Source organism: Misgurnus anguillicaudatus, chromosome 23 (genome assembly GCF_027580225.2).
Source record: "Misgurnus anguillicaudatus chromosome 23, ASM2758022v2, whole genome shotgun sequence".
In the NCBI taxonomy this organism is placed as follows: domain Eukaryota; kingdom Metazoa; phylum Chordata; class Actinopteri; order Cypriniformes; family Cobitidae; genus Misgurnus; species Misgurnus anguillicaudatus.
The window spans coordinates 30,294,890-30,314,215 of NC_073359.2; the positions used below are offsets into that span (position 1 = coordinate 30,294,890).

Sequence of the window (19,326 nt, forward strand, 5' to 3'; positions counted from 1 at the left end):
AAACAGAAGATAAGTCAGAGTTAAACACAGTGTGAATATCTTCACTGTAAGTTAATAGTCATAAATCACTCTTACATCTACAATATACTGTCAACAGAGTACAGATGATAATAAAATCATTATTATACTGAAACATTTCAGTTACTCACCTCTTACAAACACATTAAATTTCTTGCATGAGGTTTTTCTATCTTTGGTGATCTTCAGTAAATACTCTCCAGTGTGTTCCTCTCTGGTGTTATTGATGTTGAGATTTCCAGTCTGATGATTCAGCTCCAGTATATCTCTGAATAGATCATCATCACCATTATATGTACTGAAGATATTGTTGACAGGTTTGATTTCAGCTATAAGAGTTTTTCTAAATTTCCATTCTATCAGGTCACCTTCCTTTATGTCAGTAACTTCAGTCTTTAGATGGACAGAATCTCCTTTATACACGATCAGTTTTTCTATTTTACCTGTAACAGCAGCAGATAGAAACATTTAAAGAGCATAATTTAATTTTATTGCCAAAAATGTGGATAGTTTTGCTAGATAAGACTCTAATGCCTCGGCTGGGATCATTAGAGGCTTTAATTTAAACTTTAACCCTGTATCACCCAAATATAGAAAAAAAAACTTAGAAAAAATTTTGTTTAAGCTGCGTTAATTTTGACATAGTTTTGTCCTAAAATGCACACCAGTATAGTTTTTTGTAAGGTTTGTTTGTAAAAACTAATCAAATTAAGTAATATAAATAAGGCCTAGTCCTGGATTAATCTAAACCCTGTCCGTGAAACAGCCCCTAAGTGTTTAGCTCATATTCTCATAATGAATTTCTGTTTATTAACTCAATCTTTCAGATTCTCTATCAGTATATAAATATAAACACAACTATAACATCTAGATGATAAATTTTAGGAATCTCAGGTTTAAACAGAATATAAATCAGAGTTAAACACAGTGTGAAAATCTCCACTGTAAGTTAATAGTTATAAATCACTCTTACATCTACAATATACTGTCAACAGAGTACAGATGATAATAAAATCATTAGTACACTGAAACATTTCAGTAACTCACATCTGACAAACACAATGAATCTCTTGTATGATGTTTCTCCATCTCTGATGATCTTCAGTTTATAATCTCCAGAGTGTTTCTCTCTGATGTCATTGATGTTGAGATCTCCAGTCTGATCATTCAGTTCCAGTTTATCTCTGAATATATTATCCTCACCATCATATGTACTGAAGATATTGTTGGGAGGATTGATTTTAGCTATGAGAGTTTCTTCATTTTCAAATGTCCACTCTATCAGATCATCTCTCTTTATGTCAGTAACTTTAGTCTCCAGAGAGACTGATGCTCCCTCCGACCTATGCAGTATTTCTTCATGTCCACCTGTAGCCGACAGAAAGACAGAAATGAAATCAATTCAGGTGATTTTCATCTATTAAGTGTCTTATTTACTGATTATAAACATCAGCTCATATTCTCATAAATGAATTTCTGTTTATTAACTCAATCTTTCAGATTCTCTATCAGTATATAAATATAAACACAACTATAACATCTAGATGATGAACTTCATGAATCTCCTAACAATGAGAATTCATCTAATGGGTAAATGACTTTAATAAAATATCAGTTGTTCAATTTTGGTCCTACTGTAAGATCTGAGATTCTTAAAAGTCTTAAGTCAGTAATGTTATTAAACCTTTTCATTTTTTTTTAAAGTTGTTTAAACCATTGATCTATAAATGATTGGATTGCGCATGACGTCACTGCTGTGAAGCCACCGCGCCGCCATGTTGGTATACCCAAACATTCTATTAAATCAATGGACGTTATCAGATTTTAATGATAAAACATCACTTTACTACTCTTTGTTTTTATATCTGAAGTTACCCTGTACATTACTACAACACAAACGTCCTAAGCATGTACATAGTTATTTACTGAAAGTTGTACATTTAGCCTTTTAAAGAGTTATTATACATTCATCTTCATTACAGTATCAGATCAGCAGACAGACTGCAGCATATTATTAATGACAAACGTGCTCATTCTGAAATCTAAATAAATAATCATGCTTTGTACCGTATGTGCATGCAATAATTTGGTGGTTTGTAATTATGTTATCTAAAATTACAAGTTACCTAAACTTATTTAGAGAAATAACGCTGACCGTGTGGCCTCATGGGCTCCCTAGTGAGGCTACTTGCACAAACACCATGCAAAGTCAGGGAAGGCATGGAGCATGCCATACTAGTGGCACTTTATTCGCCCAACAGGAATTGGTGCTGCTTGCAACAGCCCCTATCTGGCTTGTTCCTAAGAGGAAAAACCTTTCTCAGGGACGGGGCACATTATGTTACTCCAGTTAGCCCTCGGATGTAACGCAGATATTCAACGTGGCTTTCCCCTAGTAGGTAGACTATGTGCGTAAGGTTCCCACCACTCACTCAGAAAGTTAAGGTAGCGAAACAGTGGCAGACCCAGCCTTAACTAGTTGTGTCCTGTACACTCCCGTATGGACCTCAGACCAGCTATTTGTCTGTTACAAAGAAGAGAAAAGCTGTCTCCAAGCAGAGGATGTCACACTGGATAGTGGACACAGTTGCTCTAGCATATCAGAAGCAGGGCGTGCCAAAAACTTGTGATGCATTGGATGCACTGCTCATTTTAAACTCATTTCACCAAAAAAGAAAACGGTTTGTCAACAGTAATGACTGAGCAATACTTTTAAGAACAATAAAACAAATATCTTTCATTGTTTTATGTAAATTGTATGCGTCTTCGCTTGGAATTGATGGTGCTTTTTTGGTTTTTCACTCTCTGACCTGTCTGTGGTCCTGGATGGCTTTTTGATTTCTTTGCTGCCCGTCTGACTCCTCACTGCTCTTATCTTTGTATTGTTCCTTGTTCTGACTGGACTACCCCATTGGCGAACCGGAGTGACTCTATCCTAATCTTTCTGCACTCCAGAAGTTGTTAGCCCATTGTTCAGCTTTATTTATAAAATGTACCTTCGTAGTTCTCTTTGAGCATAATGACAGCAACATCTTTATTAATTGTGCTTGTGAGTTGCATACTGTATAAGAAAACTAATGTTTCAAACCTTGCAGGCTTAAAGTGATACTCCATTGTTTTGTCATATTAAACTGTGTTATTACCTTAACTAAGAAGAGTTGATACATCCCTCTATCATCTTAGTGCGTGCACTTAAGCACTGTGGCGCACGGCAACACTGGTAGCACTTAGCTTAGCCCAGTTCATTCAATGCTAGCAAACAGAGATGAAGTTGACCAAACACATCAACGTTTTCCCTATTTAATATGAGTAGTTATATGATCAAATATTGTGGCACAAAATAAAACGTGGCGCTTTTAAAAGTGGTTAAAAAGAGTAACTATAATGTATGGCGGAATAGCACTTTTCTGAGTACTTCGACTCGGTGCAGTAAAAAGTAATTCCTGAAAAATCCGCTCCCCTTCTCCCTCACATAATGAGAGGGAGAGTTTTACTGCGCTGAGTCGAAGTACTCCCAAAAGTGCTATTTCGTTTTGTGTTACCATAATCGTATAACTACTCATATTAAATAGGGAAAACGTTGATGTGTTTGGTCGTTTCTGGCTTCATCTCTGTTTGGTACCATTGAATGAACTGAGCTAAGCTTAGTACTACCAAAGTGTTGCCGCACGGCACAGTGCTTAAGTGCACGCACTAAGATGAGTTAAGGTAATAACATAGTTTAATATGACAAAACGATAGAGTATCCCTTTAAACATCAAAGAAACACCACCCTAAGGGCCTTTTTACACCTGGTTACTTCATGTGTTTTCACTTATTGGATAGCTATCTGATTTGTTAAAACTGTTCAATTTACATTCAGCCACATAAATGTGTCTTGGCAAAACGGATATAAATCAGATCTTCTACTATCGTAGAAAATGCAAATGCACTATTCATTAATTCACCATAAAAACTTAAGATGATGTTTATGCAACAAAAGGCAGCAATTATTTTAAGTTGTACTGTATGTTGGGCAGGGGACACGCATCTTTTTGCTTGACATGAACTGGAGCGCGCAGTACAGAGTGGCAGGAGAGTAATGGCGCAACGATTTAACATACAGGTCCATGACGGGGAAAAGCGTTCACAAAACTCTCTCTCAAAGTTTTATTTCTTTGTTAAATGTGATTTTAGAGTTTGTTATTGGACTCTTTTATTGGTTCTAGGAAGCTTTTTACCCACCATCGTCGCTTCATAGAGGAACATGCGTGTCGTCTTCGTTTGTTTGCCTCTTTGCTGGCTAATGTCCAGGTGGCGTGGTTACGTTTGGGGGGAGTAAAGCACTGAAATATGTGGTTCATCAACCAGATGTATTTACACTTGTCCATTTTCATCTGATATGCGTCCTCCTGAAGTGGTTTGAGCGATCGGATTTATAGCGATCATAGAAAACACATGAAGTGACCAGGTTTAAAAAGCCCCTAAGTTGCTGAATTGCACTGCGCATTCATGTAGGGTAACTCGTTTTTAGGTAGTTGCAGTCATTGGATGAATTCAGTTATAAACGTTATTAACAAAATTCAAGTATATGACTCACTTTAGCTATGAGAGTAGCTATGAGAGCACCAGTTCTTTTATATGACTTAGCACATTTTTAAAAAACAATAAAGATATTGTCACAAACGACCTTGCACACTCCTGCTAGTCATGATCAACTCTTACATCTGCAGTTTATTGTCAACAAAGTACAGATGTTAATAGAATCATTATTACACTAAAATAATTAAGTTACTTACCATAGACAAACACAATGAATCTTGCATATGATGTTTTTCCACCTCTGATGATCTTGAGTAAATAAACTCCACCGTGTTTCTGTCTGATGTCATTAATGGTGAGATCTCCAGTCTGATCATTCAGCTTCAGTTTATCTCTGAATAAATCATCATCAAAAGTAATGAAGATATTGTTGGCATGATTGATTTTAGCTATAACAGTTTCTTCATCTCCAAATCTCCATTCTATCACATCATCTTTCTGTATGTCAGTAACTTCAGTCTTCAGATCGACAGATTTCCACTCATCCACTAGCCGTTTTTCTCTTCCACCTGTAACAGCAGCAGACAGAAACAGAAACACAGAAATGAAATCAATTCAGGTGATTTTCATCTATTAAGTGTCTTATTTACTGATTATAAACATCAGCTCATATTCTCATAAATTAATTTCTGGAATCTCCTAACAGTGAAAATTCATCTGATGGGTTTATGACTTATGGTACTAATTCACTAACACTAATATTCAGTCAGTATGTTTAGTTGTTAATACTGTTTAAGATATCAGTGATGTCATATATCAAATCAATGTTATTATAAAACTGATCAAATAGCTGAAAATATGTACCGAGTCTACATGTGTCTCAGTTAACGGTTTAAAATAACAAGGTAACTAAGTTACTAAATTTATTTTTTAACCTTTATTTAACCAAGAAGCCACCTGAGACAGCATCTTTTTTGGAGGGAGACCTCCCCATGTAGGGACACAATTACAGACAAAAAAATGAATCCACTGCCTGCACTCTTCACAGAATACTCGACCAAAAATAACTGAAACACAAGGGCAATATACAGTGGGGCAAAAAAGTATTTAGTCAACCACCAACTGTGCAAGCTCTCCCACTCAAAAAGACGAGAGGGGCCTGCAACCTTCATCACAGGTACACCTCAACCATGAGAGACAAAATGAGGAAAAAAATCCGGAAAATCACATTGTCTGATTTTTTAAGAATTTATTTGCAATTTATGGTGGAAAATAAGTATCTGGTCAATAACAAAAAAGCAAGATTTCTTTCTCTCACAGACCTGTAACTTTTTCTTTAAGAGGATCCTCTGTCCTCCACTTGTTACCTGTATTAATGGCACCTGTTTGAACTTGTTAGCAGTATAAAAGACACATGTCCACAACCTAAAACAGTCAGAATGCAAACTCAACTATGGCCAAGACCAAAGAGCTGTCAAAGGACACCAGAAACAGAATTGTAGATCTGCACCAGGCTGGGAAGACTGAATCTGCAATAGGTAAGCAGCTTGGTGTGAAGAAATCAACTGTGAGAGCAATTATTAGAAAATGTAAGACATACAAGAACACTGATAATGTCCCTCGATCTGGGGCTCCACGCAAGATCTCATCCCGTAGGGTAAAAATTATCACCAGAATGGTGAGCAAAAATCCCAGAACCACACGGGGGGACCTAGTGAATGACCTGCAGAGAGCAGGGACCAAAGTAACAAAGGCTACCATCAGTAACACACTATGCAGCCAGGGACTCAATTCCTGCAGTGCCAGATGTGTTCACCTGCTTAAGCCAGTACATGTCCGGACCCGTCTGAAGTTTGCTAGAGAGCATTTGGATGATCCAGAAGAAGATTGGGAGAATGTCATATGGTCAGATGAAACCAAAACATAACTTTTTGGTAGAAACTCAACTCAAAAGATGCTGAGTTGCATCCAAAGAACACCATACCTACTGTGAAGCATGGGGGTGGAAACCTCATGCTTTGGGTCTGTTTTTCTGCAAAGGGACCAGGACGACTGATCCGAGTTAAGGAAAGAATGAATGGGTCCATGTATCGTGAGATTTTGACTCAAAACCTCCTTTCGTCAGCAAGGGCATTGAAGATGAAACGTGGCTGGGTCTTTCAGTATGGCAGTGATCCCAAACATACCGCCCGGGTAAAGAAGGAGTGGTTTCGTAAGAATAATTTCAAGGTCCTGGAGTGGCCTAGCCAGTCTCCAGATCTCAACCCCATAGAAAATCCTTGGAGGGAGTTGAAAATCTGAGTTGCCCAGCGACAGCCCTAAAACATCACTGCTCTAGAGGAGATCTGCATGGAGGAATGGGCCAAACTACCAGCAACAGTGTGTAAAAACCTTGTGGAGACTTACAGAAAACGTTTGATCTCTGTCATTGCCAACAAAGGGTATATAACAAAGTATAGACATAAACTTTTGTTATTGACCAAATACTTATTTTTCACCATAATTTACAAATAAATTCTTAAAAAAATCAGACAATGTGATTTTCTGGATTTTTTTTCTCATTTTGTCTCTCATAGTTGACGTGTGCCTTTGACGGGGATTGCAGGCCTCTCTCGTCTTTTTGAGTGTGAGAGCTTGAACAATTGGTGGCTGACTAAATACTTTTTTGCCCCACTGTATACACCTGGGTAAATGAGGAAACAAGAAACATTTGGGGAAAAAAATCCGACAAGGACTAATCAGGGTTCAACATAAAGGAATGTCCGATGGCCCGGGGCCAGTGTGCGAGCCATTCGGGCCAGTAACATCAGTCACTTGCCCATTCAGGCCAGTGCTTCGCCCTCATGCTGCGTTTACACCAACCGCGGAAGAGGTGTGAAGTGCGAGTGATTTCAATGTTAAGTCAATGTGAAGACACGCTGATGCGTGTCAGGAGGTCCCGCGGCACGAAAGACGCATTTCCGCCTCTTTCGCGAGTGAAGCTCGTGCGAAAGGCGCGAATTGAGGGTTGTGCGCGGTACGCGCGAATGGTTCTTTTTGTTCATTTTGCGGTTCACGCGAATTTGCGTCTGACGCCCGAGTTGAAAACTTTAAACTTAGGCGCAATTTTGCTCCGCTTTAACCAATCAGGAGCCTGCTTGCTGCTGTGGTGGCAGCCCCGGAGTCACTCATTCAATTCTTATTTCTATTGAGGAGACAGGAATAAAAAGGACCTCGCTTGGAGTAGTGTCAGTGAGGACATTGAGCAACCTGGTAAGTTGTAATACACATTTCACTTTTGAGTCACGTGACGTTTATCGACCCGCGTCGTTTATTTTGCCCTTATAGTAAGGTGAACAAATACAAACTGGTAACTCTCTCAATAAATGCACAATCAACATCAGTCATCTTGCAAACAGACAACTGCATAGCACTTGCCCCTCCCACAAGAAGCGGAGTTTGACTTTGACGGGCGTCAAATAACGCGCGAATGCATCCAAATTGTTCAAGCGGCAAACCACGTTTGGTAGACGCGATTTTGACGCCTGAAACGCTGTTGGTGTAAACTCAGCATAAGTCATTAAAATATATTTTCTGCCTGTCAAGGATACTTCCTTGGCAGGACTGGTCCTTTCAAGTAACTTCCTTCAGAGGCTAGGCAAGGCTCCTCTTTAGCATTCGGGGAACAAGTTAATGGAACAGGCTAGCAAGTGCACGTCATTGCGTCATTATGTCAGTGAAAAGGTGTGCTTTCAGCCCTGCGCACATAGGATTGTGGGTGATTTCAAAGTGCGAAAATAAACATATGCATCCTTTTTTTTGTGTATTGGATATTTTTCGAACGAAGGACTCATACTGCATTCCAAAGCCCATTCAAACCAGTGGGACGTGGGACTTATCCTACCTCCAACTAGGAAAAGTGCACTGGAATGCCTGTCAAAGTGGAACCTCCTACTGCCAAACTCCCCAACCTCGCAAAATTAAGTCGGAGCATAATGTCGGTGCCCATTGAGTCTCACGTTGTGAGAGGTAAAGCGTCAACGAATAGGCAATAAACTGTACTTCTCTGCTTGTTGGGATGTTTTAGACACAACTGTAATTGTAATTTTAACACAACTTGTTTTTTTATATTATGGCGTGAAATTATATTATGTTTTCTGTTTACGTTCCACTTCAATTGCCTGAAACACTTTGAAGTAGTTATAAATCCCTCTAACATCTACAGTATCCTGTCAACAGAGTACAGATGATAATAAAATCATTATTACACTGAAACATTTCAGTCACTCACCTCTGACAAACACACTGAATCTCTTGTCTGACATTTTTCCATCTCTGATGATCTTCAGTGTATAATCTCCAGTGTGTTCAGGTATGACATCTGTGATGGTGAGATCTCCAGTCTGATGATTCAGCTCCAGTTTATCTCTGAATAGACCTTTATCACCATCATATGTACTGAAGATCTTGTTTGCAGGATTGATTTGAGCTATGAGAGTTTCTCCAAATCTCCACTCTATCACATAATCTCTCTTTATGTCAGTAACTTCAGTCTTCAGATTGACAGATTCATCCTTATCCGCTAGTATTCTCTCTGTAACAGCAGCACACAGAAAAACAGAACACAAATGAGATCAATAATTTGCTTTAGATCTATCAAACATCTTATTTAATCACTATAAACCAAGCCCTGAAAATTGAAGCCACGTCGTCTCAATCGCCCCCCAGTGACTGGTCCCAGTATAGGTCATAAACCCCGCCTCCCCATGTTATTCAATGAGACTTCAGACCAACTAAACAATTTAATTACACTTCAATTATATAATTATATCTTGCTCCAAAAGGGAATCAATTCCCTTATACCCCCCATGTTAAAACAGCCAAATTTACAGTAGAAAATAATATGTTTACAGCCTGGTACAAAAATAGTTTTTGGTCTGTATAACAAAGTTTGCCCTTCATGACAACTGTGAGGGAGGTGAATTTTTTTGTAACTCCTCTGTTTAAATTATATTAAGCCTTAAGGTTCTGCATAATTAAGGGCGTGGCCACTTAGGTGAGGGGTGAACAGCCACTGCAGTCACTAGAATCGAGCTAGGGGGGTGTGGTTTCAGCAACAAGACACCTCAGCTTCACCTTACGTTCTGCCTCTTTACCCATTTTCGGATATCCGTGAGTGATGCGCGATGACACGCGGCCAAGATGCCAACGGCAGCCAACGCCTACTTTAAGCTATAAAAATTATCTTCAGAGACCAATGGATGATGTCACAGACACTATGTCCATCTTTTTTTACAGTCTATGGCAGTGTTCCCCAAATCTTACCCTGGAGGGCCGGAGCACTACAGAGTTTAGGTCCAACCCTAATCAAACTTACCCACCTGTGATTTTCTAGTGATCATAAAGAGCTTGATTAGCTTGCTCAGGTGTGTTTGATCAGGGTTGGAGCTAAACTCTGCAGTGCTCTGGCCCTCCAGGGTAAGATTTGGGGAACACTGGTCTATGGGCTTTACAGATTCTCTCACAATATAAATCCATATAGATAAAGACTGTATGCACTTGCCAGCATTTTTTCAGCTAAGCACTTTGGTCACTATGATATTTCTGCTTTGTTTATCAGTCGTTGAATGATGCGTCGGTTGAATGTTGTGATATTTGTTCTGCCTCTCCTTCACTGTGATTGGACGGCCGAGTGAGAGTGACATTAACAAACTGAGATTTTCACCGAAAGTTGAATATTTCTCAACTCTCTGCACTTAGTGCAGAAAAACCAAAACCCGCCAGCTACTGGCTTTTTTTAAAAGCGTCATTGGTAACAACTGAAAACTGCTAAGAGTCTGAGATGCATACCTGACAATCAATACATTTTATAGTGTCGAGTGTTAGAAAAACCCACAGCACTATGAGATTCATCTGAGTACAGAAACTCTTTCTGAACTTTTGCCAACTTCTCTTAAATACCAAGCCGTTTGCTCAAATGGAGATGTGGTTTTAAACTGAAAAGAACCCTGGATCACTAATGATCAATCTACATGAAAGAGCCCAGATAGGACAAACTCCCTACGGTGGGCAGATTAATCTTAAACTCTTAAACCTTTATGATCTGTTATACTATTGTGGAGATGAAACCATTGTACCAATCACACTGAGCCATTTTAAATGAAATAAAACATGACCATCTTTTATCATTAGCCAAATATGAAATAATATTTCTTATACACAGCTTATAGGTGAGCTTTAAGATGCTCTGGGCTGAGAGGAAGAGGAGGGTGGGAGAAGGGCGCAGATGTAGAGGTGTGAGTTTGTGGTCAGTATTTGTTGAGTTGTGTTATCTATAATGGGGACACAAATTCTGTGGGTAGTTCACTGTATGTAGTTCAGTCTACACTGTAAAAAATACTTTGCTGCCTTAAAATTTTTTGTTGAAGCAACTGGGATTTACAAGTCATTTCAACTTTCTATTATTTATCTTGACTAAAGATGAGTTGTTATAACTACAGGTGAGTTGTTATGACTTATAAAATTAAGTTGACTTTTCTCAACTATATTTTATAAGTTGTGACAACTCATCTCTGTTGACATGACTTGTAAATCTGAGTTGATTTAACAAAAGATTTAATGGCAGCAAAGTAGTTTTTTACAGTGTATGCAGGGGGCTTGTTGTTTTTGATGATGTGGTGCCTTATTGGTGTGGTCCCCTTGGCTTTAACCTTACAGACAGTAAATGGTTTGGTGATGTTTCATAAACTGAAGGCTATTAGCTTTTGAAACTAATATATGTAATTTCTGTGATGAAATAACACACATTAGCTTTAAATTCCTATTATTATGTCCATCATAAAAAGTAAATAAAAGCAACACATCTCTCAAACAGTCCATAAAAACAGAACATAAATTAATGAACACGTTTTTTAAAGTTTTGGGTTTCAAACACAAGCGTAAGTAGTATAAATAGTTTATATAGTGCAGATGTGAATAAGATTATTAGACTGAAATGATTGAGTTACTCACCTATGACAGACACTTTGAACCTCCTGTGTGAGGTCTCTCCACCACTGGTGATTTTTAGGTGATAAACTCCAGAGTGTTCATTACTGACATTACTGATGATGAGATCTCCAGTCTCAGGTTGCAGTTTCAGTTTGTCCCTGAATCTCTTATGAGGACAATTATAAGTGATGGAGCCTTCTTTATCATGTTTAGCTATGAGAGGTCTCCATGGCCACATTATCACAGCATCTTTCTGTCGGAATCCCCACTCAATCTCATCACCTGCCTTTACTTTCAGACCAGTGTGTATAACAGCACAATGTCCATCCTTCACTGTAATTTCTTTATCTGTCAAAGTGACGTAGAAATAAATAAATATCAACACACACATGAAACAGATTTTTAAAAAACTGATGATTGATTTTATTATCTTTTACACCACATCTGACATCTGCTGTAAACAGGGTCTTGCAGATTTCAGTACCATATTTGCCAGATTATAAATCCCGCTTTTTTTCAAAGTTTGACTGATGCTGCGTCTTAAAGTCAGGTGCGCCTTGTAACTCAGTATGAATTAATTTTGACATATACGAGGCAAGAGAAACCATTACAATCTACAGTCTGCTATATGCTTCTCCTGTATTTATGTAATTCAATGAATTCAGTGATGCGGAATGATGAGTATACTTCATGCACGTTGGCTTGTTCTGTTCATTTAGCCTATTCAGCATTGCAGGTATGTTCAGTATGCTATTGTGTATCATGTAAATAACTGATAATATTACGTTAACGTACGGACAACTATTCAGCCTACTGTTCTATGTGCTATTGTTTAGTTGAATAACTTGCCTTTCCAGATTAACCAGAGCTCTTTAGGAAGAGTCTTATGACAACACAAGTACAAAAAGCTCGCCCGTCACGAGATTCATGGAGACTATAGTTAGTTTCTGAAAGCTCATAGCCGTGGAGGATCATGACTTCTTTTCCAAGAAGGCACAAATGCGAAACTAGTCAAAACATCATCATGTGTGTGGATCGTCAAAATATGTGTTCCATGGGTCATGTAAATCTCATGTGCATTTTGTGTCATGTCAAAATAGAAGTCGGCTACAGACTCTTCGTAAGGGTTTATAGTAAAAAAAAGACTTACACTAGACTTTACACTGCAAAAAATGACATTCTTACTTTGTGTTTTTGTCTTGTTTTCAGTAAAAATATCTACAAATTCTTAAATTAAGATTTTTGAGGCCCACCCATCATACGTTTTCTGCCTCCACCACGGATTAGTTCTACAGCATTTTAAGTTACTATTTTATTTTCTGCTGACAACGCTTCTCTGGAATGAACGGATGTAAGAATTATAAGACTTGTAAATTAAATTTAAGACCTAGGATGAAAATCTGGGTGTTTTTAAGACTTTTAAGGCATTAAATTTAACTTTCTAAATTTTTGTCTTTTTAAGACCCCATGGGAACCCTGTGTAAAAGAGCGATATATCCGGCCTCGAGAGAGGCACATCACGTTTACACCTGGTATTTAAATCAGTCTCTTTTGTCTTTTGCAAGTCTCTCCGCTGTCATTTAAATGTGAGCAGGAGTAATGAAGTGTTTAAATGAACTTGAACTAATATTATGTCAGAGTCTGCTGCTTGTGTTGTTAGTAAACATGCTGCATAATGTAAGAATACAGTGTAATGTTAGGCCTATATATGAAGAGTTTGGTTCCAAAATGCAATAAATCCATTTTGACAAATTTCGGTAAAAATGTGTTTTCTATACCAAGAAAGTGACAAGATGAAAACCACTATTTTCTGTTACAAACTTTCACGTAGCATATTTAGGTTTTATTATAAAAAATAATTATTTTTCCACAAAATGCAATAAATCCATGAAAAGTTTTTTTTTCAAAATGCTATAAATCTATTGAATCAATATATAAATGTGCATTCATCTTATATTCATTTAGTTGAACAGTGGTATACACTGACTAAAAAATAAACATTAATGGCATTAATCAAAACACTTACTTTGTCATATTAAGAACACTGTGATTACTGCGGTTATACTTGGGACGTCGTCGCTTAAAGGAATAGTCTACTGATTTTCAATATTAGAATATGTTATTACCTTAACTAAGAAGTGTTGATACATCCCTCTATCATCTGTGTGCGCGCACGTACGCGCTGGAGCGCACTGCGACACTTCGATAGCATTTAGCTTAGCCCCATTCATTCAATGGTACCATTTAGAGATAAAGGTAGAAGTGACCAAACACATCAACGTTTTTCCTATTTAAGACGAGTAGTTATACGAGCAAGTTTGGTGGTACAAAATAAAACGTAGCGCTTTTCTAAGCGGATTTAAAAGAGTAACTATATTTTATGGCGTAATAGCACTTTTGGGAGTACTTCGACTCGGCGCAGTAACACCCTCCCTCTCGCATTATGAGAGGGAGAAGGGGAGCGGACTTTTCAGGCGAGTCGAAGTACTCCCAAAAGTGCTATTACGCCATAAAATATAGTTCCTCTTTTAAATCCGCTTAGAAAAGCGCTACGTTTTATTTTGTACCACCAAACTTGCTCGTATAACTACTCGTCTTAAATAGGAAAAACGTTGATGTGTTTGGTCACTTCTAACTTTATCTCTAAATGGTACCATTGAATGAATGGGGCTAAGCTAAATGCTATCGAAGTGTCGCAGTGCGCTCCAGCGCTTACGTGCACGCACACAGATGATAGAGGGACGTATCAACAATTCTTAGTTAAGATAATAACATATTTTAATATTGAAAATGACTGAGTAGACTATTCCTTTAACATTTTTGACAGCGATCAGCTGTGATTCTCGTTGACTTTGAGTAAAATAATGGAAAGTTTTTCATAAGATCCTCTGGGGTCAATGTGTTAGCATGACAGAAGCTGGATGCTGTCGGGAGAATAAGTGACCGTCTCCCGAGTGCCTTTTGCGTAAATTATTAGATCACAGAAAACCACCACAGGTTTATCAATGCCATCAAAGTATTATTTTGTTTTTGTTTGTTGATCACGAAGTACAAGATGAGGAAAACTAGGATTCCGTGTACTCAACGTGCCACCATTGTTTGTTTACAATGCGTGGAATGGTGCGCTGTGATTTGTGGATTTATTGCATTCTGCAGAAAAGGAGGAGTGGCGTTTATTGCGTTTTGGGGAAAAAGGGAGAAAAGATGACAGAATAACACTGCGGATATTGTATTTTGCGTAAAATTAAGAATTTACTTTTAAATACTCACCTGATATAATACTGATTTTGGCAGCAACTAATAAAAAAAGGCGTTTATCGCGTTTTGGAACCAAACTAAATGGAATAAAAATATTGGATTGGACACTCTGGCCTAGGCTGTAAAGGCTTCATTTGTTCATTGTCTAAGTGATTTTTATAATATAATGTCATCTGTGAAAGGTGTAGGACCAAAAATGTTCAACAAATCATTGTATTCGGACTGAACGCAATAACTACACTAGTTTAAATTTTTGCCCCTCATTTGTGAACGTGTTTGGCATGGCCTGTTCACTTGGGGTGTGACGGATCACAAAATTCATGGTTCGGATCACATTATGGTTTTTTAACAATTGAAGAGTTTAGTTGCAAAACGAGATAACCACCATTTTTTTAATTGTTCAGAAATCTCGTTTTTTGGTTGTGCATTCCAATTCATTTCAATTAAACTGCAGTTGGTTTGTTTTGATTTAAACCTTCATAACTTAAAAAATACAGCTAAGTAGCACCAGAAAACTAAATAATAACATGATAACATAATAATAAACATGTTTTGACAAAAATGTTAAAAAATGGATTTCTCGTTTTGCAACGAAATTCTTCAATTATAAAGTTGACTTTTATTCTTAGTTAATAGAAAATTGTTGTAATATGCTTATGACTTGCAAATGTAATGGGTCAGTTAATTAAATAAACCAGGCTTGATGACTTATGCACCCTGCATATGCGACCTCCGCAGAATGATTCTTACACTGTTGTTTTTGTAGTTCAGCAATCTTTTGTTTAAAGTAAATCAGAAGAGCAGCAAGAGCAGCAATAAGCAGGAGGATGAAAACAGATATTCCTGCTATACCACCCGAAGACAGACCTCCTGTAATGATAAAAAGAATCAACTTTACTGTACCAGAATTTGTTAATCTGATCATAAACAAATATTAGAAACCAACAGCATATATGATTTAAACAGAATAAATGATAATCTCACTTGATTTTAAGTGAATCATGACAAACCAACATCAGCTGTAATGACTGAATTATTATGATCACTGAATTATGTGTAAATGTAACAAAGTATCACACTTACATTCTTTTCTTGACTTGAAAGTAATAAAATACTATAGTTTTCTAACACAGAAAAGCTTATATTCCTTACAATTGTTAAAGAAATACTTCACCAAAACAAAAAAATATTTAATTTACTTCCCTTCATGTTATATCAAACTCATATGACTCTCTTCTATGAAACACAGAATACTTTATGAATGGCTATGCTTCTTATTTCAATAAAACTGAATGGTGACTTGAAAGGCAAGATTTTCACCAAGAAATAAACTAAAATGTAAATAAACGAATAAATCATGTCAGTGTGCAGTGTGGTTGGAGCTGTTCAGTCAAATTTCACAGGTCAGTTTTTTCAACAAGCAAAAAGAAAAGTATGTAAAAGTAACCTGAAATTGGAATAAAACCTGCAGCTTTAAATTGTTAAACATTTTAAAAACCAAAAGTATTTAAATGTTGATAACTCTGGAAACACAAGACTCACCACTAACATGAACACTGAATCTCCTCTGAATGGATCGTCTTCTGTCGCTCATCTTTACCTCATAAAGTCCAGTGTGTTCAGTTTTGGTGTCAATGATGGTGAGATCTCCAATCTGATTATTCAGCTTCAGTCTGTTACTGAACTTCCCTTCCTCACCGTTGTACGTTCTGGACAGTTTGTTTAGTTTATATATTTGAGCTATCAGAGAGTCATCATGTACAAACCACCACTTTATCAGATCATCCTTCTGTAGTTCAGTAAGATGAGTCTGTAGAGTAACAGGATCTCCCACGATCACTGACACTGACTTCACTTCACCTATATTAACACAAAACACAACAACATTGTAGAACAGATATGAAACACTAACTAACACTGTCATACACAACCCAATTAGGTAACACTTTATAATAACTGCACGCTATGAAGCATTAGCAAAGCATTAGTTAAGCATTACTAAATAAAGTGTTACCGAACATATAAGAGTTCATTAGCAGCGTATACAGCAACACACTTGCTGAGGTTAAAAACTGCTTAGGTTTTAATTTTTTGTAAAGAAGCCTGTTGTGACCAAAGTGTTAGGTGTTTGTAACCCAATAAATAATTTAATTTTCTTTGAATTTGACAGTAGCCTTTTTGTTCCCGCAAGCATATTCAGGATTCAGAAATGCCCATACAGCAAGGTAAAAGTGGGGTAAACACTGCCAAATGATCTGGGCGAGTCATTGCTAGACAGGTTCTTATGGGGTCCACCCCATAAGAACATGTCTAGCAATGAATCGCCGCTCGCATGCAGGTGCCCATTACATGCTGTCTGTTGTGGAAGAACCCGCCGCTAAACACAGGCATGTGGGGTGGGCACCGGCAGATGCTCTGGAGCGGAGAAAAGTGGCGCGGCCATGTTTTCTGCGTGGTTTTATACAGGAAAAGGTGAAGCAAATGTTAAGAAATTGAGCATATGAGCTTGGCCACTTTGGTGGGTGTTTGAGTCGAGCACCGGAGCACTCACGGGATTGGCGCCTATGTGCGTGTTTATTGTATCACTTTTATCCATATTGATATTTATATTGATACTTACCTCATTGTTTCGCCCCCAAGCCAGCGGGTCATCACTGATATCAGTTTATAGCACACTAACTCTTGAGTCTGCTGGCCGTTGTTTGCGTTCACCTAACCTGAAGACATCTCGTTGAGCGAGATTGTACTTTATATTTTTCATAGTTTGTAACGTAGACACCACCGTGGGTCGCATTGTACAGTCACAGCCCTAGAATCCACACTTTTGACTTTCCTTTTGATATGTTTAACAGCTATACAAAGCTTACCTCAGCATCGCAAGTGTTTTCTGTCGTAAACTGCGCTAATTTGGTTACATGACTGTAAAGGTAATTAATCAAGGTAATTAATATTCATGGAGGTAAGGCCCCGCTATTTAAAGTGACCGCTCCCGGCGTTTTGTCCATGCATCGCAACTGCTTTTAGAACCGAAATTTAAGAATACTGTGCGGTTCTGGTTCCTTTTAAAAAAACAGAACCAGTTCCCAACCCTAGCTGCGACACACCTGCTAGCGGTGGTGGTTTGCTGCCGAGAACACATTCACGTGCAATTCTCTTTGCTTACCTTTTTTCTTGAGGAACGAAGCAATATCCACGTAAATGTCAGCTGGAACGTGTGTAAGGGACTTAGCCTACTACGTCCGTTATGTGTGCAATACTCTATGACGCCGCTTCAGTATCACAAAGTGAAGAGAAAGAATGTGAGGATATGACTTAAGACGGTCATTATATAGCAGCGAAGCCAGGCCTAACCCTGGTGTAACGCTTACCATTGTGCAGAGAAAAATAAACAAGGGTGGTTCCTTATTAAAGTTTTAATTTCCAAAACGAATGAACATAAAATCAGTTCAGCAACTGCACGTTTTACCAAAGCAGATATATAAAATATAAAAGTAATCATAATGACTTATGAAGCAAATTGATCCGTTTTTGCAAGAAATCGAACTTTATTTAAACCATTAACGCAGCCAAATAGGAAGTGCGCTTACGCTCCCGCTCTGTAGGTGGCGCAGAGAGTATGGTTTACCAACCGCAGGCAAAACCAGCCTCTTAGCGCCACCTAAAGAGCGGGAGTGTAAAAAGCGCACTTTATATGTTGCCACAGTTCTGTATGGACGCTAATAATGTTGTAAACAACGTTCAATATCCTGCAAAAACCGACCAATTTGCTTCACAAGCAGCCAAAAATGTCACCAGGAGTCACGGAGATTACTTTTGTATTGGATATATCTTCTTTTTGAGCTCTCAAAGTGACGCATCTTTTGCCTTGCATTATATGAATCACAGATGGGGTTTTTTTGCAAAATGTTTCTTTATTGCTCTACTGAAGATAAAAGGTGAGTAAATAAACAGCTAATTTTATATCACTTTTATTATACACTTACCATTATATTAATCGTCCACTTTTAAAGTTTAAAACTTTATATATCTCACTTACTGGGCTGCACGCAATTTTATGCGTAATGTAATATGTTCTGTGGCGTCTATGAAGGTAATATAATATCACATTAATCTTATGGAGCAATTCTGGTGCGTAGTTTGCAGTCATTTTCATGCACTGTAACGTTATCTTAACACAAGAGCAATGAATGACGTGACAGACAACTGGTTGTCCAGTGCGATTCCGTTCACACGGCACAGCTTCTCTGTAAATACGGTTGTGAAACCCGAAAAGTTACGGGTGTGAAGTCGGTTATAGAATGCGGTTGTCAAACCCGTAAATAACCGAACTGCGTGTGAACGGAACCGTCTTAAGGACTCAAATACAGGTTTGACAACCGTATTACGGTACCGTGTGAACGCAGCCTATTATAGGTACTCCAGATTAACATTAGAAATGCAGAAACAATGTGTGCTATGTGAGCTTTAATGTAGGAAAGACAGAGGAAAACACATAAGAAATCAAATAAACTGCTTTAGAATGAAGCAGTTAATTTATTACATTGACACTCACAGATTTGA

General features: G+C 37.9%; 2 protein-coding genes across 2 annotated transcripts in view; both read right to left on the minus strand.

Annotated features, from left to right (window-relative positions):
- The window catches only part of LOC129453462 (uncharacterized), a 29,037-nt gene extending 11,544 nt beyond the window's left edge, over nt 1-17,493 (minus strand). Inside the window, exons 1-8 of the mRNA XM_073862358.1 lie at nt 17,484-17,493; nt 16,309-16,626; nt 15,517-15,636; nt 11,530-11,856; nt 8,810-9,112; nt 4,797-5,108; nt 1,051-1,386; nt 150-461 (exon numbers count right to left, since the gene is read on the minus strand). Of these exons, the coding sequence (XP_073718459.1) occupies nt 150-461; nt 1,051-1,386; nt 4,797-5,108; nt 8,810-9,112; nt 11,530-11,856; nt 15,517-15,636; nt 16,309-16,626; nt 17,484-17,493 (2,038 nt within the window). The remainder of the gene's footprint in view (nt 1-149; nt 462-1,050; nt 1,387-4,796; nt 5,109-8,809; nt 9,113-11,529; nt 11,857-15,516; nt 15,637-16,308; nt 16,627-17,483) is intronic.
- Nucleotides 1-19,326, minus strand: part of LOC129453466 (uncharacterized) — a 71,638-nt gene that overhangs the window by 51,965 nt on the left and 347 nt on the right. The gene's annotated exons all lie outside the window — the stretch shown is intronic.